Source organism: Ylistrum balloti, unplaced genomic scaffold (assembly GCF_031769215.1).
Source record: "Ylistrum balloti isolate Yb309-2 unplaced genomic scaffold, AGI_CSIRO_Ybal_v1 Utg370298, whole genome shotgun sequence".
Classification (NCBI taxonomy): domain Eukaryota; kingdom Metazoa; phylum Mollusca; class Bivalvia; order Pectinida; family Pectinidae; genus Ylistrum; species Ylistrum balloti.
This window is the reverse complement of record NW_026782224.1, coordinates 301714-328385: the sequence shown is the minus strand read 5'-3', so window position 1 is coordinate 328385 and position 26672 is coordinate 301714. Positions and strand designations below refer to the sequence as shown.

At 37.6% G+C, this 26672-nt stretch overlaps 1 protein-coding gene across 1 annotated transcript; it reads left to right on the top strand.

The window, feature by feature from the left end:
* The first annotated feature begins 400 nt into the window (after nt 1-400).
* On the top strand, nt 401-25107 carry LOC132553106 (gamma-aminobutyric acid receptor alpha-like). Its single transcript, XM_060217318.1, has 8 exons — nt 401-479; nt 2409-2476; nt 6642-6862; nt 7605-7687; nt 20228-20368; nt 20789-20941; nt 21729-21940; nt 24844-25107. The coding sequence occupies exons 1-8, from the start codon at nt 401-403 to the stop codon at nt 25105-25107; spliced, it is 1221 nt and encodes a 406-aa protein (XP_060073301.1).
* The last annotated feature ends 1565 nt before the right edge of the window (nt 25108-26672 follow it).

Genomic DNA, 26672 nt, shown 5'->3' with positions numbered 1-26672 from the left:
TGTAATGACTAGTAATTCGCTATTTACCAACAGGTGTGTGCATATAATAGTGAGAATGCTTGGTCCTGTAATTACTAGTAATTCGCTATTTACCAACAGGTGTGTGTTTATGATAGTGAGAATGCTTGGTCCTGTAATGACTAGTAATTCGCTATTTACCAACAGGTGTGTGTTTATGATAGTGAGAAAGCTTGGTACTGTAATGACTAGTATTTCGCTATTTACCAACAGGTGTGTGTTTATGATAGTGAAAATGCTTGGTCCTGTAATTACTAGTATTTCGCTATTTACCAACAGGTGTGTGTTTATGATAGTGAGAATGCTTGGTCCTGTAATGACTAGTAATTCGCTATTTACCAACAGGTGCGTGTTTATGATAGAAACAGTTGATAACGCCTCCATGAGTACAGACAATATATCGGCGGTTCTGGACGACTTACTGGTCAATTACGACAAGAAACTGCGGCCCGGATTTGGAGGTAAGGGCCTATTTTCACAAACTATTGCTACATAGCATTGGCTATTTTTCTGAATGTTCTACTGTATAATCTTATATTATTTTTCCTGGTGATATTTTTATTTGATTGCCGTGCTAGGGGTATTTCTTCTGTGTATTTTACAAGCAGAAATTTACAAGACACAGCGGGAGTCGTTGTCAGCATTTTTAGCATAATTTTGATTTCGATAAACCTTATCTAATTCTATTGAATAAGCGTTTAAGTGTGTCATTCAGATGACTACACTTGCCATCGTCATAAGACAAATGACCAGTTTAAACTTACTTGCACTGGCGAACAGAACAGTATGTTACGTACAAGGTGGTAAGGAATCGACCAACTTTTACGGTTGAGCTTTAACACTATACACACTAAAAAATAGTGTGACGAGACGGTAAACAGATTATAAAATAAAGTACACAAAATGGTAGCAATGTGCTGTAGTCGATTCGCCCACACTTTGTTTAACACTTTGTCTTGGAGGTGCAAGAGTATGTGGCCCCCCTCCTCCCTGTTGACTAAACGCCTGAAAGGTTTTCCCTGTTCGTTGTCAATGGTATACTTTTGGTGAGTGGAATTATCTATTGCTCATCTGGTACCGAGAATCCTCTCACTCTGACCAATTGAAGTTTATATTGTCTTAGAATTCAGTGGCTCTCTGAAGTTCATTAATTCGGACCCCGAGTCTCATGACTGTTTCTCCGATAAACGATACATCGCAGTGCTGGTATTCTATTGTCACATCAGGGTATTTATCCCAGAGATCCAAAAGGACATTTCCGAGGGTCTTGTGAGAGGTTTCATAACATTTGCAATGCAATGACCATGACATCTCCCCTGAATGATTTTTGACATGACTTTGATGTAAGGAATGACAACCTGCCCTTTCGGTTGGTTCCTTCCCTAGCTGCTCCTGCTCTTACATATCTTTATGGATTGCCAATTGCGACACCACATGATTTCATAGAGTTATGAACGTGGTTGTGTTCGTACTTCTTGCTCTTCTATGATAATCGTTTCACAACTGCTGAGCAAAGTCCGTACAACTCCCAATTTCTAGAATAAGAGTTGGTGCTATCAAAAGTTTAGGTACTGGTGCGTGCGCGTCTAGAACGGTGTCATTTTCTTCCTTACGGGTGAATTGGATGCTGTTTACTATCTCTTCATACTATTTTAGTTGTCATCGATGAAGCAAAAGACGCAAACTCTTGCGGAACACCTGGTCTTATTCTCCTTATACTTTTTTCAGGACTCTCTGTGTAAATCTTCCTTTTGTTCATATTTTGCCCCTGGTTCATGGAATTTGAGTTTGAATTACGATTATATTGCCATGTTGGTATGTTCTTGATGTTTTTAACCAAACTGTACACTATGTGCAATGCACGTTAGTGATAGTACGCTTCTAACTGATCTGATGAAGGTGATCGTGCATCATTGAAACGTCACATTAAAATTTGATACGGGTTGCGTAACACTTCAAAAGATTTTTTATTCTACTGAGATAATTAATCTGTAGAAAATGTTCCGATGTGTATTTAATTCTAATGAGCTATTAACTTGTGTTTATTTTTGTAAAATCCTTTAATGAACTTTAGTCCTAGAGATTTTGCCGTAATCCCGCATACCACAGTTAATTCGGATACATACGACTCAGGTGATAGACATTTACGTGATGACGGTTTAGAAATTCTCATGATATTGTAAAATACTAATTTCATTGGCAAATACAATCTCCCCAGCTATTATCGAGCAATTTTGATTTTCATAAGTAACCCCTCCGATTAAAAAGGGGCTCGTATATCATTTAGTTTCAGCTGGATGAACCATCTTACGAATGATTGATCTAAAATGCAATTTGTTATAGATGTATTCCTTCAGAGGTTGTAACATAACCTACATTCTTTATTGCAGGCGATCCCCTGGAAGTCCAAATCGACATACTTCTGAGGTCAATGGGTCCGATATCAGAGCGAGATATGGTAAGGAATGACCAGAGAAATCACTGTGTAGATTGACATTCAACATACAGGCGACCCGGCAGCATTTTAAAGTTGGGACATATTTAATGGGAAAACCCTTTACACCATTATGATTGAATTCCTTTCCCCATTCCGTTCCAAAGTTGCCATTAAGAAAATGGATTTTTAGTTCCGCCCCAAGAATGAGATAAATTTCTATAGTGAGAGACCCGGTCTACATTACTAGCTTAATACACACTCTATATTCATATTTGAAGATAATTAGTAAAAAACTTCCAGCAGATCATGAAAATAATAACACTCTCGTGTCATTTGATACAAAGAGACTGCGTGATTCGTGTCTTAAAATGTAAGTTGGCGCGAGAAGAAAAGACAAATGCGGCGAGTAATTAGTAAGCCACTTTTAATCTGTCTGGAACCGAAATACAGCTTTTGTTTCAATACATTGTCCATATATTCTATTCATCTTGCAATACTTACCGAGAATTCTCAAAAACTAAAATTCAACAGTTTGTTAGTCATTCAATCATTGTTAACCTGACATTGGCATTGCACTAAGTTGTACCTGGTGACGCAGAGCAAACCTATTGCTCCGCGCGAAAATGTAGTTTCACATTTCAATGGATATAAGGAGAGGCCACCTTCACTACACTAAGGGAATCTCGGAGGGGGTTCGTCGTTAACATTTCATACAATGTAGGTACATAGAAACAGTTATCTTAAAACATCACGCTGAACCTCAGATTATAGTGGATGGAATATGCACATATATATTTATTTCTTGTTTCATATGGGTAAAACCGACGGAACCTTCACCATTATGAAGGTAAAAAATGATTTCCGTATAACACTTGGATTGACAACTTTTGACTGCTAGCTTGGTTTTTTTTCACACTTTCAACATAATTAAACTACAATATCCAAACACATTACTTGTGCTTTTTAATATATCTATATTGCATATATGAATAGAATAGAAGTTCTTATAACACAACCGGATTCAAGTGTGACAACACGGTTACCTTCATCAGACAAATGACCAGTGTGGAGCGTACTAACACAGACGTACATGTACGTAGTAAATAAGATGGTAGGAAATCGTCCAAAGTTTTCGGCTGTACTATAATCCTATGTGAAACAAGGTCGGAAATAGTTTGACGAGATGGTAAACACATTATAGACCAAAAATACACAGAATGTTACAAATGTATTGTAGTCATTTCGGCTACGCTTTGGTCATATATTCTATTCTTCTGCTAGTTGTGTTACAACAACTGTTATTCTATTGGTATTGCCAGCCCGAGGAAAATGCTTGTAAATAAAGTGTCGTATGAAGATATCATTAGATATCTGATCATACATGTTTAAACACGTGATATAGTGTTTATCCAGCTTAGATATCTGATCATACATGTTTAAATACGTGATATAGTGTTTATCCAGCTTAGATATCTGATCATACATGTTTAAACACGTGATATAGTGTTTATCCAGCTTAGATATCTGATCATACATGTTTAAATACGTGATATAGTGTTTATCCAGCTTAGATATCTGATTATACGTGTTTAAATACGTGATATAGTGTTTATCCAGCTTAGATATCTGATCATACATGTTTAAATACGTGATATAGTGTTTATCCAGCTTAGATATCTGATCATACATGTTTAAATACGTGATATAGTGTTTATCCAGCTTAGATATCTGATTATACGTGTTTAAACATGTTTAAATACGTGATATAGTGTTTATCCAGCTTAGATATCTGATCATACGTGTTTAAACACGTGATATAGTGTTTATCCAGCTTAGATATTTGATTATACGTGTTTAAATACGTGATACAGTGTTTATCCAGCTTAGATATCTGATCATACATGTTTAAATACGTGATATAGTGTTTATCCAGCTTAGATATCTGATCATACGTGTTTAAACACGTGATATAGTGTTTATCCAGCTTAGATATCTGATATACATGTTTAAACACGTGATATAGTGTTTATCCAGCTTAGATATCTGATTATACGTGTTTAAATACGTGATATAGTGTTTATCCAGCTTAGATATCTGATTATACGTGTTTAAATACGTGATATAGTGTTTATCCAGCTTAGATATCTGATTATACGTGTTTAAATACGTGATATAGTGTTTATCCAGCTTGGTCCAGGTATTGTGGCTATTCGTTACAGAATCTACAACGAAGATATCAATATTAACAAATATAACGGGGCGCTTGTCAGCGTGTCGACTCCTACAGTAACCATAACATTATTCGTGAGAAACGTTGACGGATTCTTACAGCTACATTTAACACGGGGAAATAATTTATTGAAAATGTAGCCAAGTGCGAAATGATATTGGTTTTACTGGCGAGTAGTAGAAACAGACAGGGATAGCATCGGACTTCGATTCAGTGAAAGAAAGCCATATTTCTGTTTGTAGTGGTACTCTCCCGCAAACCCATTTTTGGAACAAAGGACGTAGTATAAAGCTAGCTTTTCAGTTGCGTATTTTCCCTCTGACTGCATATTTCATTTGATTAATTGTGTCTAGGGTCATGAGGAGTATACTAACATCGCCACTGATACTTCGGTCAATAGGCTGCTCATACATACACACTTACTTCTATTCATGAATATGACGGCACAAAACGTTTCGCCTTCTGTATTGAATAGCGACGCGATGCTGGCTTCTCGCTCTCTCGCAGTCAACTTGAATGCCATACAGGATGGTAAGAAGCGATGCATAAAGATAAAAAATGATTGCTTTATTTCCATATAACGGTTTTGTCGAGTTAAGTGGTAGGGCAATCTTATTTATAATTTGCTTTAGAAGTACAGCGATAATATCCCCAGTGGCTCTGATGCTAACTTGCGACGTTTCGTTTCAAACAAGACGGGTGACGTAATATAATAACCTTGGAGTCTGGTAGCCATATACGTATGCCCTGATGTGACCGTCGCTTACGTGTGAACTTCAGCCAAATCATAATAGTTGGTGTATTCTAGGACTTGATCGTCTGCGATAAGGCTTAATCCGTTATGAATTGTTTTTAATTGACTCTGGGACGCCGTGGCACGGGTTTGGGCTTGGATACAATTCCAAACTCACACGACATCATGCTATAATATTTACCGGGTGCTGAAGTCAGTAATCAAACTCCATACATTTCACTCAGAGACAAACCAATTGATGGAATAAAACCCAATATTATGTCAAAATAGTACATTCGAAGTCTCGCTTGTTTTAAAGATCAGTGATATGATAGACCAACATTATTATGCGAAAAGTAACTAATGTTACAAACAACACTGATTGTAACTTTCAGTAGTCATCGACTCATTCGTGTGATGGTTGCAGGATAAATGCATACGTATATGCAAAATAAAAAAAACAGAAACAAGAAAAAAAAAACAAAAACTTTTCGTGTTTTTCATCTTTTTGATATTTTGACCAGTGTAATGTAAGAAACTTCCAGTTTGGTTAAAACGTTAATAACTACACCGCTGATGTACGAATTCTGATATTACCACTTGTGATAATAGTATTTTCTGATGTCGATAAGTTTCCACCAATAAGGTCGGTGCTTTCTATCAGTTTCAATGCTTTAATATTTTTTCTTTTTAAAAAGAATAAGCGTTGTATAATTTTGTACTGAAGCGGCTAGTTCAGAATGGCGCGCCGTGATGTTGACAGGAGTATAAAGTTATCATTGCTAATTTTCAAACTATGTGCTACTTGTTTCCATGCATTAAAAAAACATTGTTTTTTGTTTTTTTTGTTTTTTTTTTATTTGTTTTCTTGTTTTTGTTTATTGATAAATGTGATGAATGGAAAAAGCTCCAGTTTAATATCAGAACACTCATCAAATATGCTCTCTACCCCACGTTTCGATAACCGGGATTTCGATATTTTGGATGATTTTAAACAACCTTCCGTTTCTTTATTCAATTATAGGTTTATGCTGTATACATCCTTCGTCTCATTTTACAGGCCTGTTATTATTGCATGTAATGTTTGCCAATACTTTCGTTGTGTCCAGATGTGGCTACATGAACTTTTCACCTAAAATGCTTATCCGGCAACTGATTCTAAGTGTGATACAGATTAGGACAGAACCATTGACTTTTTTTCTAACCCTTCTCTCTGATTTCAGGTGTACACCATGGATATTTACTTCCGACAAAGGTGGATGGATGAGCGTCTAGCCACAAACACGTCTATAGAGAACATATCCGTCAGTATCAAACTGCTAGAAAAAATCTGGTACCCGGATACTGTCTTCTTCAATGGCAGAAAGTCTTCTCTCCACCTTGTCCCAACCCCAAACAGGTTCATAAGGATAGGCAACAATGGGTCGATGTATCTTTCACAAAGGTGAGTACTTCCCTAGCAATCGTACAGGTAACAGCGGGTCTATGTATCCCTCACAAAATTAGATACTGCCCAAGTTATCAATGAAGCTGGCCCACGTACTGTGTTTCGCAGAGATCATTCTCTCATTTATACTTGTGTAACACTGGCCTTCCCAGGGCAATGCACCCAGGTTCGCTGTTTTTGTATTATCACCTACCATTGCAATACAGGCCCGCGCGAGTGAAAAATGACCTGTCCATTCCCAAGTGACGTCATCACTTGATACAATGTATACACACGTGTACAGATAGTTACTGACAATGACTGTTTATTTATTTATCTTTTTATTTTCTAGGTCAAGCATTGTTTACCAAATTTAGTTACGGAGGATCCTTTTTCTGTCAACTTGTCTATTATTTTATTTTTTTTTCCTTTATCACAGTTTGTTACCCCTCGGGTGGAATATCTTTGTCCTACACCCAGACATATGAAAGCGTCTTAGAGTACTGCCCCATTAATTGTAAAAAAAAAAAAAGATCAACAACGGATCCACGTATTTCTCATAAAAGTGAGTTCTATTTCAACAATCGTGAAGGTTAAGTAGGGTCCACGTATTTTTCCCCAAAAGGTGGGTTCCACACAAACAAACCCATTACTGAAAGTGCTATTTGGGCCGTGTCTTCAGATATTCAAATTTAGAAGCTTAACACAGTAGCGCAAATAACATGTTCATAGAAACACGTGTTATCTTCATGTGTTACAGACTGACAGTGCGGGCGATATGTCAAATGAAGCTGCAGAATTATCCTCTGGATTTCCAAGTCTGCCCGCTACATATAGGCAGCTGTGAGTATTACGTTTCTCAGTACGTCATAGCTGATGTCATAGAACACCCCAATCAATAACGTCACCACAACCTAGACAGACACACGAAACAACACTTCGTTCCGTAGTAATTTGAAGGTAATTTCAGGTCGTTTTGGTCATGATAAATCAACACAGTTAAATAAATCATTACCTGGACAAACCTTATTCAGTGACATTCACAAATAACATTTTCGGCATTGTTACACTCGAATTGCATTTAATATAGCAGTGACCCACAACCAAAACGGCCAAATTATCAATCGTGTATTTGTAGGCAAAAAGAATATACATGTATATATAAACGCAAACATCCTTTAGGATTTCTTTAGAAAGAAATTAGCACAGCTTACATGAAATTTTATTCTGAGTGCGAAAATAACTACTACCCTCCACTCTCCATGTCTTTAAGATTTGCAAGGTCATAAAGATTGCATCTCTTGGCTGGTTTTAAGTAGGATATTCTCACAAGCCTTGGCTTTAATGGCAGCCATTTTCTGTGATTGCTATTTATCGTTACACCCACCGATAGAAATTGCCTTTCAAATTTTATGTTTTGGGGTAATTGCATTTCTAATGTATGACATTTTACCGTCAAATGGAATTGATTATTGAGGCCATTCCAAAAGAACACGAAAACATCCAAGCAAACCGCATACCCAATAAAAGTCCAAGGAACTATATCTTTCAAAATATCATATTATACTCGCTCTCACGTAAACGATGTAGACGTCTCTTTTCTTCTGTGTTTGTTGAACAGTTGGTGCTGGTTAGCCAGTCCATCAGTATTGTGGTTAGGCTACTAATGAATTTTTATGTTATTTTGTCGTCTATACTACGCGTTACAAGTAGTTTCAAAACACAAAGTTTTGCGTTTCATTAGTTGCAAAACACAAAGCTTTGCGTTACAAATCGTTTCAAAACACAAAGCTATGCGTTATAAGTAGTTTCAAAACAGAAAGATTTGCGTTACAAGTAGTTTCAAAACACAAAGCTTTGCGTTATAAGTAGTTTCAAAACACAAAGCCATGCGTTACAAGTAGTTTCAAAACACAAAGCTTTGCGTTACAAGTAGTTTCAAAACACAACCAACGTCAAACAGTTCAGGGATCGCACAATGTTGTCCTTCCATCAGTGGGTTGGTGGTAAGTGGGTTTTATTGTTGCCTTCTGTAACTCTACACGTAAAACATACTAACACTAGACATTGATAGAATGTCTTATGCTTCTATTGTGCATCAAAACGTATCAAGATTTCGATATTTCGTACAAATTGGCTATATATATAGACAACCTCTCGGAACGTTACATTGTGTTTAATTCGAATATATGATGTCACATGCGTTTTTATTATAATAGCTCATTATCAATTAAGTATATAATACAGTCGATGTCACGTAGAAAAAAACATTGATAACATTTATGAATCTCCGACCGAACATGGAATTCCGTTAATAGCCTTAAACAGGTTTCCGTGTACTATCAAATCTGGATAAAATTATAGACAATGCGGTTTTCTGGAACAATAACAAAAAACGCATTTCATAAAATATAACACATCTGAAGAAATTATCATAAAAGTCAATTATCAACGTCTATCAAAATTGCGTAATGACAGTGGCGCGACACTAAATATTTACACTTGTGACACAAGATCAAATAAAACCAGAGACATATACACTAAAAGCTGTCCTTGATATAGTCAAGGTCAAAACACAAACAAAACGAAGGACACGAATAAATAACACGATCGTCAATGAAGTTGTCTTTGAATTACTGTTTACCAAAAACTAGGCAACTTTCACAATTATCAACTTAGCTGTATTTACTCCATTGTGTTTACCGATGGTTAAGCTAAAGTTATGTGTTGCAATGAACCATAAGGAGAAGAAATGCGAATTAAGCTGTCAATTTATTACGTAATGTAAGATTTATTGACACAACGTAACCGGGAATCAATGTAATTACTATTCCCTACACATTTATATATCATTCCTACCGCGTTTTGGAACGCTGATATTTATATTCTCAGGAAGATGTAATCTGTATTTTATTATATACTGATAAAATATGCTATCATAATTCATTTTTATGAAAGTCGATATGTTTTCAATGTATAACTTATAGTTTTTTCTGAATTATTCAAAACAATACTTATTAACCAACAATTGACAACACTGAGATTTATCTATCAACATTTAAGCATTCGAAACCAAGTACAATTGACACGTAACAAAACATCAACACGAAAGGAGAATGTATCACTGTGTCAACACATGAGGACAATGTATCACCATGTCAACACATGAGGACAATATACTACCGTGTCAACACATGAGGACAATGTATCAGCGTGTCAAAACATGAGGACAATGTATCACCGTGTCAACACACGAGGACAATGTATCACCGTGTCAACACATGAGGACAATGTATCACCGTGTCAACACATGAGGACAATGTATCACCGTGTCAACACATGAGGACAATGTACTACCGTGTCAACACATGAGGACAATGTATCACCGTGTCAACACACGAGGACAATGTATCACCGTTTCAACACACGAGGACAATGTACTACCGTGTCAACACATGAGGACAATGTATCACCGTGTCAACACACGAGGACAATGTACCACCGTTTCAACACACGAGGACAATGTATCACCGTGTCAACACACCAGGACATTGTACCACTGTGTCAACACACGAGGACATTGTACCACCGTGTCAACACACGAGGACATTGTACCACCGTGTCAACACACATGGACAATGTATCACCGTGTCAACACACGAGGACAATGTATCACCGTGTCAACACACGAGGACAATGTATCACCGTGTCAACACACGAGGACAATGTACTACCGTGTCAACGCATGAGGACAATGTACCACCGTGTCAATACACGAGCACAATGTACAACCGTGTCAACACACGAGGACATTGTATCACCGTGTAAACACACGAGGACAATATATTACGTGTCAACAAACGAGGACATTGTACCACTGTCAACACATGAGGACATTGTACCACCGTGTCAACACACGAGGACATTGTACCACTGTCAATACATGAGGACATTGTACCACCGTGTCAACACACGAGGACATTGTACCACTGTGTCAACACACGAGGACAGTGTATCACCGTGTCAACACACCAGGACATTGTACCACTGTGTCAACACACGAGGACATTGTACCACTGTGTCAACACACGAGGACAATGTATTACGTGTCAACACATGAGGACATTGTACCAACGTGTCAACACACGAGGACAATGTATCACAGTGTCAACACACGAGGATAATGTATCACCGTGTCAACACACGAACATTGTATCATCGTGTCAACACACGAGGACTTTGTACCACTGTGTCAACACACGAGGACAATGTATCACCGCGTTAACACACGAGGACAATGTATCACCGTATCAACACACGAGGACAATGTATCACATTTTCAACAAAAGAGGACAGTGTACAATGCACCATGATGTCAACACTCATGGAAAATTATTTATAGTGTCAACACACGACGACAATGTACTACAACGTAAACAACAAAGAATAATGCATCATAGTATCAATATACTTGCAGTGTCAACACACGAGGACAACGTACCATATTGTCAACACACAAGGACATTTTATTACAGTCTCAACACACGAAACAATTTGTATAACAACGTCAACACACGAATATATTGTATCACATCATCGAAACATGTTACCATAACGTCAACACACGAATCACTACGCCATTTTCCATGTTAGGAAACTAAGTGCCACGGTATTGCACGCTGTGTCAACACACGAATCGCTACGCCATTTTACATGTTAGGAATCAAAGTGTCACGGTATTGCACGTTGTGTCAACAAAGGAGGAAATTACTTCAGAGGATGAAGTTAAGATTATTATTCGGAGATGTCATCATTGTACAGATCAGTAGATAACGATACTGACTCAAAACCCACCGCAGTAGAACAGAGCACACTATGTACCCTATATCAGCAGTAGTGTTTGTCTTACTCTCGGTTAATTATCAACGATAATACAGCTCCGTGTGGAGCTGTTCTGTAAGCAACGCTGCGTGATCACTAGTGACAATCTGAAAATACAGGAACTTTAATTTGTAGCTGTCGACTTTGATGTTGTCTGCACGAGATGTATATTAGAATTAACAGGCATTTGGAAAGTGATTAATGTTTGTATTATACACGACTGCCAGGGTATTTGATAGTAAGTCTTTCCTCACGTGAATCATTTGAGTGGAATATACATGGTACTTACGTATAATTAACTTTTTGATAGCCTGTGTACATTTGTGGAACTAAGTGCTTTCATAACTCAAACAACAAGGCCAGAAGCATTTAAACAGAAAAGCAGATTTCCCAGAAAACCCTGTTGCCAAGGAATTAACACCAATCATTCTTTACATCGACCTCCCTATGTAGGTTCTGTCGATTAACTTCAGGACTGTTGAAAAATACTTTTAACAGTTGCTTAAAATGTCAGGAAAACACACGATTATCGCCTGGATTTGTATTCAAACGATACAGATGTAATTGCACGTGTATGACGAACACGTATCGAAAAGTATTTTCCTTATCTACATGCTGACAGCGATGCCATGTTTAAGTGTTCAATACAAAAGTCAGTTTGTATGTGACAGGATACTAGGATGGTTTGCTTGGCAAGAAGTCGCAAGAGATTGCCTACAGCCAGCCTTACGGCTTTCATCTCTTGTGTTCACCAAGTCATTTTCTTTGTATTGACATTCAAGGGTCCACATGACATATTTTCTGTCTGATGGCTCCATATTTCAGCATTTTCCTTGCTAGGGACTCTGTTAGTGCTTTTCCATGTCGTAGTCTTTCAAGATAGAGTGGAACACCAGATTCATCGCGTAGAACATCTGCCTCTTTGAAGAACAAATCATTTGGCGCATGGACTTATCGCCCCAACCATCAACAAGTTAGTGGTGGGCATAGTAGCAAAGCGCGGAAGACTGCGGTCGCCGATATGAGTATCGGAATGTAATACCGAATCATTTGTAGCAGGGTTTGTTTGAAACGTTCAACTTGATCGTCAGTGGTGGAATGGTAGGGAGAAGTTCTGGTTTGTGCAACACGAAGGGGACGACATAGTAACAAGTAACTCGGATAGTTTCGGCCTTGCTCAGTTTGTGGACTTCTGTTGGCGCGTCAGAACGGGAAATACACTTCATAACCAACCTCTCATCATTTACGTCTCTGAACTGATCAGGTATCGTTTAGGCCTGAACTCACTGAATGAACTAGTCAAAGATATTCTGTAAGTACTCGTCGCCAGATCCACTGGTGTGGAAAACCCGCAGACATCAAGCTGGATGCGACCCATCGAAGCAACCTTAAATAAATCTGGGGTAGAGCCAGTTTGCTTTTTTCTTTCTTTCTGATCCACGTTGTTGGTTAGCTGCAACACATATAGATAAACAAACACTGCCATGCTTGGCTCGTTTTAAAGTCCTCCGTTCTGCTTTACGTCCAGAATAGATCGCCCCATGAAACGACTGCAAAGCGTTTGTTCGTAGACAACGCTGAACCATCAGCCGCACTTTCCGTCCTCAGCCGCACTTTCCGCACTAACCGTCCTCAGCCGCACTTTCCGCACTAACCGTCCTCAGCCGCACTTTCCGCCATTCCTTGTAAATCACGTTGTCCACAGGTATCGTCTAAGAGCAGGAATTTGGAAAATTGGGAATGCTCTTCTTTTTTTAGGAGGACATACTCGCCAGAGTAGTATCGCGATGTCATTATTTCCCGTCATACATCTTCAGAATCACTATCCACATCAAATTGCTTTCTATCTTTTGCGGACGTTTAGTACAGCTGATGGAATGGGTCCCTACAGATATGTCACGTTGTCTTACTGCAATAGGCCGAACGTCATCTACATCGTTACCAAGCATATCCAAAGACTGCTGTGATTTTGTGCAGTACAAACACCCTCTACACGACAAAGAAGTCGCTGACTCGCCAGGAAAAAAGGCAACAATTGTATGAGCTCTTTATTGGAGGCCTTGAGAGGGCATCAGCATTACTATGTACCCTTCTCGCGCGATGTCGAAAGTGAAGGAGAATTGACTCGGTTCCTCTAGCCATCTTATCAACTACCAAGATATACTGGTGTAGCTCGTCCGATGAAAAGGGTACTGAAAAGAGATAGTGCTTAAATGTATGACAGAAGGCTACTACTGCCAACAGTTCTCGTCGGGAAACGTAGTACGTCTTCTATGCTGGGGTTAACCTTCAACTGGCGTCAGAAATCACCTTCTCTGTCCCGTCTCCAATCAGGGAATGACGGCTCCAATAATATAGTTAGCTGCATCGGTGTCCAGATTCAAAGTGCTGTTCTCTGGGAAGGATAGGAAAGAAGAGGGGAACTGGTGGTGGTTTTCTTCAAATCTTGAAAGGCACCTAATTGTATTTCTTCCCACTCCAATCAAGCCACTTTCTTAATTAGGTAATGTAACGGAAGTGCAATTCCTGCGTATCTAAGAACAAAGGTAATTGGTCAGGTCTAAGGTTTCCTTACTGTTAATGGAGTAGGCCAATCTATCACTGTTTTGTCCACTGATATATGCTGTATTTTCTGTGAGCTCTGCAAGTTTCACAGGTTGTCCTTCACATTCGTCACTGCTCTCAGCGATACGCTTCCCCGTGGTGCCAGCTTCTCCTACCTTTCAAAGATATGTGCCTTATTTCAGTGCTACATGCATGTTACCGTTAAAAACAAGTACTGTTTCAGTCATATTAATAAGTCCGGAACCAATGCTCAAACACCTATCTCGTGACAGTTTAGGAGTTCAGTACAATGGGATATTGAGTGATGTGGTCTCCAGTTGTCCTATGCTTATTTTCTCATATTCTCTGGCGCAATTCATGAAACATGTTACGTGATGCGACGTTTTACATCACTGAAATTTCCGAGATGATAATCATCTTTGGCGAAAATGTCCTGGAAATCCCAGGATGCGAAGTCCCCTGCATTTAATGTGGTTTAAACCCCTGGTACAGTGGGAGAGGATATCTTCTTTCGAGTTGTTCCACTTGGCTATCCTTAAGGTGTACATAATTTCTTTTCAGATCACGCTAAGAATACATATACAACATAGTTTTTCCCTTCAAGCTTGCATACAGGCGATCACCTCTCTAGTTATCCATCAGCCATATTTTTTCTGACACACGCTCAAATGGCACCATGAACACTTCAATGTCTTACTTTCAATCATAGATTTGCAGTTTGGTTTAATGGCCCTTATTTGCATTTCTGGCTGTCCCAATAGACACAGGGGTGCTGTACGGGAAGGTCATTACAGGACTATCGAAGCTTCCGGAAGTTGAATATTTTCTCGCCCTTTCTTCGATTACCTAGAGTTCCTTTTCATAATGTTGGTCGACCGGAGTTGAATAATGGTTTTGGAAGACTTTATCTACATTTCTTCTAGTTGCCCCTATGAGCCTTTCCTTAGACTCACTTTGAACCCTCACGTTCTTTCAGCGATGTGTGCAAATCCCTCCATTTTCTCTTGCAAAATGTCCGTTTGAAATTTTCATCATGGCAAAAAAAAAATAATAATTTCCATTATGGTTGTCTCTTCATCAACAGTGTCAGATTTGTTTTGGTCTTATTATTGGCTTGAAAATACTTCTCGGCAATTTGCTCAGTGGTCGTTTTTCTTCCATCTGATTGAATACTTGTTCCTGGGGATCCACGCTCTGGCCATATAACGTTTCTTCATAATTCTAATTTGTTGTGCCACTTTCGCGATAATTATTTATCAGAGTGTATTGAATCTGCTAGCAGGTCAATGTGATAAGGCAGTTGGTGTTTCGTCCGACAGTTTTGTTGAATTTAAGGGAATTACAGCCAACTTTGCCTTTCAAAAATTCCTCTTTGCGATTAGCCAATATACCTGGCAGATAATGTCTTTATAATTCTGAAGAAAATTTCTCTGGCCCATGTCTGGTTTTTTTTAGTCATTGAAGAGACTGGTATGTTTTTAAATTTTACCTTTTAGTCTTGCTGAAGGAGATAATCGCTGGTCAAAAGATATTATCATTTGTGAGGTTTTCACAAAAAAGTCCTGTATTTCAATAAACTTGCCAAAGCATTTTGTTATGTCACAAGTAGTTACCAAAAAGTAAATTAAAGGTTTACCAAATTTTGACTTTAGAATTGGGACATGTTTGTGTAGTAATTCTATAAGTACCAACGTTTTGCAAATAAACTGAAGAGGAGTTGTCTGTGAATAAAAACTTGTAACCTCTTTCCATTAATATCGGCAACAAATACTGGGGCAAACATGGTTCTCCTGTTTGAAGGTCAAGATGGTGGTAGTGGACGAAGGTCTCTTTCGTACCTATACAAATACCAATATGCATTGTTTGCGATGAAAAAGACGTCCGTAAGTAGTCTGAACTTCTCCGTGAAATCGAAAATGGGATACATTTTCTTTGCCACAAATGGATAAAAAAGGCCTTCGTTAAATTCAAACCCACAACACTTGGTGAAGTTGATCCAGATATGACGATCACAACAAGACGAATATTCCACTTATGACACCGATCGTCATGCTTATGTTGGTCTACTTGGCTTCAAATTAAGTAATGCAATTGTCAAACTGAAAATCAAGAACACGGCGTTGATGTTAGCATTGTTGTCAATAGCTCTGAGCATGTGTAAGAAATTGCTGGCTTTATTTCTATGTAAGTGTAAGATGCATGTGACTAGACGAGGCAAAGGGAACAGTAAGCTAAGATATGGTTAGATGTGGAAGCTGTACATTTAGTGAGTAGTAAAACCAGACGTGTCCTGTTTAAAATCTTCGAGATAAAGATCTTTCGATACGTGTAAGGCATACAAATTTCCAAAATTATCGTTTAAGTGCCTTAACCCAGGCATGAGTCACTTATTCCCAGCACTTTATATAGGGCGGGAGTTCATATATCAATGAAATCATATCAAACGATAACAAAACCGAATGAAAAATGAAATTATGTGATATACATGTCACGAAAATATAAATTATTCATTGTTTTCTTTACAATATGCTACGTTTCATCAGATAGTGGACACAACTCCCTAAAATCGTTTCCTGGGAAACATAAAATGTCAATGAAAAAACAATTTATAAAGTATTTTGTTGGTATTTGATAAATGCATCGATATCATTATGGTAAATGCTTAATGAATGGTACGTATTATAACCACAAGTGAAGTTACACTACCAGTTATAATTATCTGTATCACTGTAGTGCTGTGACAGAACAGTCAACTCCACCTCTACTCCATCCCCTTTCTTCCATTGTCTACACCACAGAACAGTCAACTCAATCTCTCTCCCATCCCCTTTCTCCCACTGTCTACACCACAGTACAGTCAACTCCATCTCTATCTCATCCCCTTTCTCCCACTGTCTACACCACAGAACAGTCAACTCCATCTCTATCCAATCCCCTTTCTCACACTCTCTACACCACAGAACGGTCAATTCCATCTCTATCTCATCCCCTTTCTCCCACTCTCTACACCACAGAACGGTCAACTCCATCTCTATCTCATCCCCTTCCTCCCACTCTCTACACCACAGAACAGTCAACTCCATCTCTATCCCATCCCCTTTCTCCCACTCTCTAAACCACCGAACGGTCAACTCCATCTCTATCCCATCCCCTTTCTCCCACTCTCTACACCACAGAACGGTCAACTCCATCTCTATCCCATACCCTTTCTCCCACTCTCTACACCACAGAACGGTCAACTCCATCTCTCTCCCATCCCCTTTCTCCCACTGTCTACACCACAGAACAGTCAACTCCATCTCTATCTCATCCCCTTTCTCCCACTCTCTAAACCAAAGAACAGTCAACTCCATCTCTATCCCATCCCCTTTCTCCCACTTTCTACACTACAGAACAGTCAACTCCATCTCTATTCATCCCCTTTCTCCCACTTTCTACAACACAGAACAGTCAACTCCATCTAAATCCCATCCACTTTCTCCCACTGTCTACACCACAGAACAGTCAACTCTATCTCTATTCATCCCCTTTCTCCCACTCTCTAAACCAAAGAACAGTCAACTCAATCTCAATACCATCCCCCTAATTTCTGTAAATGACTGCAGAACAACCGCTTTCGTCTGTATCCTGCCATTTTTTCTCTACAAATGTTTGACGAAATTTTTCATAATGCAACCACACCCTGTTCTGTCAGTGAACACAAAGTCCGTTAAAGTCAAAAGAGAGCAGTAAAGGTTTTGGAGTTTTGAAATAGTGGTTTGTGTTGTATTATTTAGATCGACAAACAATGTAATGGTACAGTAATAATTTGAACAGTTATCGAGCAGTTGCAAACCGCAATGGGTAGGAAAACGAACTGATATGATTGAGATTCTAATTATTTTTATAAGATGATCCTTCATGGATCATACCTTAAGCCCATTTGAGAGCAAGGACATAACATGTACTGTAAAACACTTTTTACATATAATGTTAAATTAATGTTGGATAGTATACGAAAACACCTAATCTCACGTTCATAGTTGTAATTTTATCAGCACCATCTTTCTTGTACAGATTGAAAGAAAATTCTGTTGCAATGCGTTTTGAATATAGGAACAAGATAAACATACACACTTTACATGCAGATAAGCAGTACTTAGTAATGATATGTACATATATTAAGAAATCTCGAGGGGATGAAACTTAAACTTAATTACACAAACCAACGTCGTGACGTACGCCGGAATTATTGATCCGGTTTAAACAGAGATACAGACACACAAACCAATATATTAGAATCAGTATCAGTTCTCTTGTGAATTGAACAGAATTGTATAACTGGAAAGTTAGGAGTACGAGACGTCAGCCTGGGTATTTAATTATCTTATTTATGTAGCTCGGCAATACTATAGTGTAGAACGATTAGTACTATATCTCTGTACAGCTTTGAATCTCCTTAATCCAACGGTTTTATTGGTACATGACTTTCTAGCACTAACCTCGCTACTTGTATCTCCCAGAGGTATCGTTAAACACGGGAATGAAATGAAAAAACAAATACAAAACAAACGTATGAATAATCAAACTTCCCACAACACGTATTGCACTGCAGTTCGAATTTCCGAGCAAATTTGCCGATTTCTTTTGTTCAACTGAGAACATATAGGGAGATTAAAATGCATGATAAAATATAATCGTGTTTGTAATATATCATTGTGTTTCGTGTAAACAGTGAACTGAATCCGCTAAAATCTAAATTTACGTGAACAGAGTGGTATATTGTAACCATTAAAAAGTAAGCAAATCACTGTTATTTCGTTCATTGATTATAATGCGTTCCGTCAGTGATAACTGTACTTCAGTGGAAATAATGTAATTAATTGTTCGCAATGTACTACTTGAATGGGAACACTGTACTACTTCAGTGATAAAAACGAAGTCCTTTAGTGGAAACAATGTACTAATTCATTGATCACAATGTACGACTTCAATTATCAAAATATAATATTTGATTGATCAAACTGTATAACTCCAGTGGACACAATGTACTACGGCATTGATAACAATATACTACGTCATTGATCACAATATACTACGTCATTGATCACAATATACTACGTCATTGATCACAATATACTACGTCATTGATCACAATATACTACGTCATTGATCACAATATACTACGTCATTGATCACAATATACTACGTCATTGATCACAATATACTACGTCATTGATCACAATATACTACGTCATTGATCACCATACACTACATCATTGATCACGACACACTACGACATTGATCACGACACACTACGACATTGATCACAATACACTACGTCATTGATAACAATACATTACGTCACTGATCACAATATACTACGTCATTGATCACAATATACTACGTCATTGATCACAATATACTACGTCATTGATCACAATATACTACGTCATTGATCACAATATACTACGTCATTGATCACAATATACTACGTCATTGATCACAATATACTACGTCATTGATCACAATATACTACGTCATTGATCACAATATACTACGTCATTGATCACAATACACTACATCATTGATCACGACACACTACGACATTGATCACAATATACTACGTCATTGATCACAATACACTACGTCATTGATAACAATACATTACGTCACTGATCACAATACACTACGTCATTGATAACAATACATTACGTCACTGATCACAATACACTACGTCATTGATAACAATACATTACGTCACTGATCACAATATGCTACGTCATTGATCACAATATACTACGTCATTGATCACAATATACCACGCCAGTGATCATAATGTGATATTTCAGTGATCACGGTTTTCCACATTTGTCCAGACATACTAATTTTAAGTGGGTTAAGGAAGACCTCCTCAATTATTCAGGAACTTTGATTTGAACTGTGATTTTTCTCCAGTTGCATACTCTACAAAGGACGTGGTGTATATGTGGCGGTATGGGGCGTCCTCCTCGGTTGAACTGGCGGCGGATATGACCTTATCACAGTTTGACCTCACCAATCACTCCGCCTCCTACTCTACAACTTTCAGAAAAGGAAGTATGTTTTCCTGTCAATTTCTTAATGTAGGTTGTAGTAAAAAATAAACATGTATCATTTGTGTTTTAACTTATGTTTGTATTTGCGAAATGTTAGTAATGTTGTTATTGTAATTATTCGAGTAAAAAGTCTTCACAATCATCATATCTCTGCTAAACCTTGTTCAATACGCCCATGTGGTCTAATTTAGTCCAGATGTTATCAGACCAGTTGTATAAATCCTCAATCATTGACATAAAGATGAGTAGTATTATATAATACTCATTTCATGATTACAGTGTTATTCTAAAACATTTTAAGTCGAATGGGCTGGTCGAAAAAAGTAACAACCTGAAATTACTAATGTAACAAAGCATACGTCTTAATCGTGGGAAATGTAATGAATATTTTTTATTCAACATATTTTTTACGCCGGTGTAGTGGAGCTATCGATGCTGTCTGTCCATTTCGGTCTGAAGCGTCATTCGGGGTACTTCCTGATCCACGTGGTGGTACCGTGTATTCTGTTGGTCATTCTGTCCTGGGTCAGCTTCTGGATCAACCGAGAAGCCACAGCCGATCGTATAGCGTTAGGTAACACGTGTTTGTGATCACAGCTGATTATCAGGACTGTTGGTGACAGTATCGAGTCAAAGATCGATCAAATACCTGATGTCGCTTATTATCAAAGTAAATGTGGATTGTCAAGTCTGTTACATGTAAATGTGGATTGTTAAGTCTGTTACATGTAAATGTGGATTGTCAAGTCTGTTACATGTAAATGTGGATTGTCAAGTCTGTTACATGTGGATTGTCAAGTCTGTTACATGTAAATGTGGATTGTCAAGTCTGTTACATGTTAATGTGGATTGTCAAGTTTGTTACATGTAAATGTGGATTGTCAAGTCTGTTACATGTAAATGTGGATTGTCAAGTCTGTTACATGTAAATGTGGATTGTCAAGTCTGTTACATGTAAATGTGGATTGTCAAGTCTGTTACATGTAAATGTGGATTGTCAAGTCTGTTACATGTAAATGTGGATTGTCAAGTCTGTTACATGTAAATGTGGATTGTCAAGTCTGTTACATGTAAATGTGGATTGTCAAGTCTGTTACATGTAAATGTGGATTGTCAAGTCTGTTACATGTAAATGTGAATTGTTAAGTCTGTTATATGTAAATGTGGATTATATGAAAATGTAGATTTTTCAATATGAAGTCTGTTAAATGTAAGGAAACTTTTTCTTTTACGCAATGTTGTATGAACCCAACAAAATTATTCGGGAAAATAGAACTTTGAGGAACGATTCCCTAACTCAATGTATCTTAGACGATTTTGTTTGAGGTTTTAGAAGTTATATAACATGTCCTTTATTTCAGGCACAACAACAGTACTGACCATGACTTTTCTAGCCTTGGAGAACAGAAACGACCTCCCCCGTGTGTCTTATGCCACTGCCCTGGATGTCTACGTCGCCATGTGCTTTCTTTTTGTCATATCTACCATCGTACAGTTTGCCGTTGTTCATCACTTCACAAAACGAGGTCACGGTGACCTAGATCATTCCGGCCAAAAACAAGAACCTAGTAAGGTAACAGTACACCACGTGATATAGAACTACGTAATGATAGTCCGCATGGAAATTACTTAACCACGTGCAACTACATTAAAGTAGGTATCCAACCAACACGAGCATAAAACTCTTTAGTGAACAATACAAATATGTCGGGACAGAAAAAAGGAAATTACTCCAAAGTCAAAAATATTTAGCGTTTTCATGCGTTTATAATATTATACATCAGTTATCTCCAAGTTCTGTTCTGTTTTAGATATCAAGCTACCAAACCAACAAACCAGCAGTTAATTATACAAAACTGTTAATGTGTCATTAGTGGTCTACAATACTGTTAGTGTGTCATTAGTGGTCTACAATACTGTTAGTGGTCTACAATACTGTTAGTGTGTCATTAGTGGTCTACAATACTGTTAGTGTGCCATTAGTGGTCTACAATACTGTTAGTGTGTCATTAGTGGTTTACAATACTGTCAGTGTGTCATTAGTGGTCTACAATACTGTTAGTGTGTCATTAGTGGTCTACAATACTGTTCGTGTCATCAGTGGTCTACAATACTGTTAGTGTGTCATTACTGGTCTACAATACTGTTAGCGTGTCATTAGTGGTCTATAATACTGTTAGTGTGTCATTAGTGGTTTACAATACTGTTAGTGTGTCATTAGTGGTCTACAATACTGTTAGTGTGTAATTAGTGGTCTACAATACTGTTAGTGGTCTACAATACTGTTAGTGTGTCATTAGTGGTTTACAATACTGTTAGTGTGTCATTAGTGGTCTACAATACTGTTAGTGTGTCATTAGTGGTCTACAATACTGTTAGTGGTCTACAATACTGTTAGCGTGTCATTAGTGGTTTACAATACTGTTAGTGTGTCATTAGTGGTCTACAATACTGTTAGTGTGTCATTAGTGGTCTACAATACTGTTAGTGTGTCATTAGTGGTCTACAATACTGTTAGTGTGTCATTAGTGGTCTACAATACTGTTAGTGGTCTACAATACTGTTAGTGTGTCAAATGACTTAGGATACAAGGATATTTTGACCGGAGTTAAGACACATATAAAATAAACATACTGCCCCTCCTCAACATCTTATCATTATTGCGGAGAGTGTGACGTCATCACCCACGAGTTATCGCCCCTGTCACTAATTGTCTTCCCTGTTCTGGTTGTCATGTTTCAGATAGGCCTTCCTATTTAACTTGCTTGACGTGTTGGTTTTTATGACGTCATTGATGTTTTTAGCTATAGTAAAGTACGTAATTCGACTGACGGGTTGGTTTTGACGACGTCATGGATTTTTTAGCTATAGTAAAGTACGTAATTCGACTGACGGGTTGGTTTTGAGGACGTCATGGATGTTTTTAGCTATAGTAAAGTACGTACTTCGACTGACGGGTTGGTTTTGAGGACGTCATTGATGTTTTTAGCTATAGTAAAGAACGTACTTCGACTGACGGGTTGGTTTTGGCGAAGTCATTGATGTTTTTAGATATAGTAAAGTACGTACTTCGAGTGACAGGTTGGTTTTGACGACATATTTGACCTATTTGGCTATGGTATAGTACATATTTCGAGTATTTGACTCTACTGTAGAGTGTATACAGAGGAGACAATTAGTGAAAGGGGAAATTACTCGTGAGAGGTGACATCAAACACTCAACCATAATAATAAGATGTAGATGAGGGGCCGTAGGTTTAGGGGGTTGTTAAGCGCGCCACCTTTGATTTCCGTTGCCCCCCAGCTCCTCAATACACTTCATATTATCATACGCTAACTGCGTTACTATATTAATATTAACGAAGAAATGAAAACGGCCTTCAAATGTAGAGTGTCCATGAAAATATCGAACATTTACACGTGGCTATATATAGGTTTCCGAGACACGTTCAGTATAGACACCCGGTAAGTCATAATGTACTTTTGGTCTTAATGGACAATTTTTGTAAAAAGTAAGTCTGAGGCAATGGGCTGTCTGGCCATATATGTTGTATAGTGTATCTAATCATGTTAATGGGAAGTATCATAATGACTTACTAAATTCTGTATATATATATACAGAATTTTTTTGTTATTATCATTAATACTAGCTTTTTTTTTTTTTTTTTTTTGATCACTGTTAGCAGTCATACCGAATAAGCTTGGTCATACTTTAAAGTTAAAGTTTTAGCACTACTGAGGCATTAATGACATACTACATCTGTTGTGTACCTGGTTCTGTAAGCCTTCCTTATTCTCAGGTACAAGGAAAGATAACTCTTCATTGTAACACGTATTACCTAGTCCTATTTACCAACAACACAACCATGTTTAGAGCGGTGAAAACAATTCGGAACTTATCTAATGTGATTAATAGTAAAGTTAAATAATTGAAATGAAATAGGTCTAACTATGACAACAAAAACGCATGCTTAGACAAAATTTCATTCTTTGAAAACTGTACCGAAAAGCTGAAAGGAATTAGTGTTTTGCCTAATCTAAGATAAGTGATGAAAGACCAAATTCATCTTGGTTGTCTTTGTGGCCATTGTCACGCAAAGAATTCTGTGTTTTTGTAGCTTTCAGAATTAATGATGTGGAACTGAGTTAAATACAATTATGATTTTGGAATATCTTTATAATGTTTTAAAGAAAACTTGCTTTCAGAGAGACGAGTATCATTTCAATGACTCTATATAAATACCACATGACCATCTGTTCAGTAACACGGGATATAAAAAAACTCGTACAAAGATAATCTGTACTACATTCCTTCGTCGTGTTTGTGACGAGATATTGATCGAGTAATTTTTACACTTTGTAAGAAATCAGTTTAATTTCTCAGGGAATTATTTACTTGTTAAATTGTTTGATGTATTTCAAATTTACTTATTATTCTTATATGATGATTCCTCGAAGCCGAAAACTGTTTTGCAGGCTCTACAGAGAAAGCCCGCCATCGGAAGAGTACGGTTTCGGCGGCAGAATGGCACCTCTACGACGTCATCAAGAATATTTGTTTCCCGGGCGGGTGACAGCCGGTTCGGAGTGTGGCTGTCTAGTCTACGCTTTCGTCGTCAAGCCCGAAAGTCCACTCTAGAGCCCAATAGTGTTAGTAAAGTGGATAAAATTTCAAGGCTTATGTTTCCTGTTGTTTTTGTAATCTTAAATTTAGCATATTGGGTGATATTTTTGTCATAGCGAGTACTGGATGTTAGGAAACAGCCCTCAATAAATAAACAATGGTTACCATCTGGAAAGAACATGGCCGAAATACCCAGTTTTTTATCATCCGGTGTGTTTGGATTAAAGAATTTCAGCAGCATTTGTTGTGCTCGAGTTGGAAAGAACAAAAAGCCATGCAATTCATATTTCCGGACTGAAATTGGACAAACGAAGTTATACAGTGCATATTTTGTTTGTGTTATAAAGATTGAACGTCCATATTGTGTTCATATCATTAGTGTTATTCATAATCAATATGTTTTGTCCGGATTAACATACCTGTCTGGATTAACGAGATAACGTACTTACGTGCTGTAAATGGGTAAATGAACTAGGTGAATATATTAGGTCTATAGTAGCAAGGCGGTATTGTACTCTTTATTTTCAGGTTAAAGAATATCTGCTGTAGGTATCGACGGATTTATGAGTATAAATTCTACTATCCGGATCCGGATAAACGAGGATCTGTTATATCTGTATAATATTAATATCAAGTTCTGGTTCTCCACTAACATGTTTTGTCTATGTTGTAAACAGAAAGTATTTTGTATATGTTTGTATCAACATAACTTAATTTTGTTGTGCATCAAGAATTCGGATAAGCGATGTTGGTGTGACCTATTAATGAAGAAGATTGTATCTAATTTATCAAGATTATCCAGGCATAAATTCGTATGTGTTCGAACTAATGAAGTTCTGTTCTACTTGCACATAATGAAGCCAGCTTTAGGGGAATATGTTGAATGCTATACCAGTACTATTGATTTACAAATTGGTGTCGTGTAGGAGGTAGTGTAAATAGACTTTGCTCTACTGGTGTCAAGAAATACGCAAACTTCAGCATGATGTCTTTTAGTACATTTTTACAAGGCGTTGCCCATCTTGTTTGTCAATACCTTCAACGTTCCCATGATAAGATATCAAGACTACTAAGACTTTCACCAATTCGTAGTTTCCGCTTAATATGCTGACTATATTCTTTGTCGAAGATCTTCTGTGAATAATGTTATTTAATTCACAAGGTTACCGCAGTCAATGACACGAGTTTATGTTTTTCCTCTGCGGGAGATGATAATACTGTGTTTTTTTTTTGTACATATAATCTCGATTAAGTACTACTGAAGTTGAACTCTACTTTGCCAGATTTCAGTTTGATGTTTGTTCACATTTACGTGACGATAATACAATTTTGTAATCGATTATTAACTTTAATTTTTTACATCAATAGCAAAACCAGCTGTTATTGGTGACTCGAACGCCAGAGCTCGAGAAATACATTGTAGGTCATGTGACCATATTAATGCGTCACCAATATTGTGTTCGGAATAACGAGGTAACATCGTTATTTTGTTACCTCGAAGTATGCAGTGATTGTAAAGCTGCATTTTGATTTACAGTGGAAATAATTTTAAAGATGCATTCTGATTATAGAGACTACACTTTAAAGATGTATCCTGGTTACAAAGGCTACACTTTAATTCTGGTTACACAGGCTACATTTTAATTCTGGTTACAGAGGCTACACTTTAATTCTGATTACA

Coding starts and splice junctions, on each gene's coding strand:
- LOC132553106 (XM_060217318.1), top strand. CDS start 401: ATGAGTACAGACAATATATCGGCGGTTCTGGACGACTTACTGGTCAAT. Junction 6,863..7,604: donor TCGATGTATCTTTCACAAAG/GTGAGTACTTCC, acceptor CATGTGTTACAG/ACTGACAGTGCGGGCGATAT. Junction 20,369..20,788: donor TACAACTTTCAGAAAAGGAA/GTATGTTTTCCT, acceptor ACGCCGGTGTAG/TGGAGCTATCGATGCTGTCT.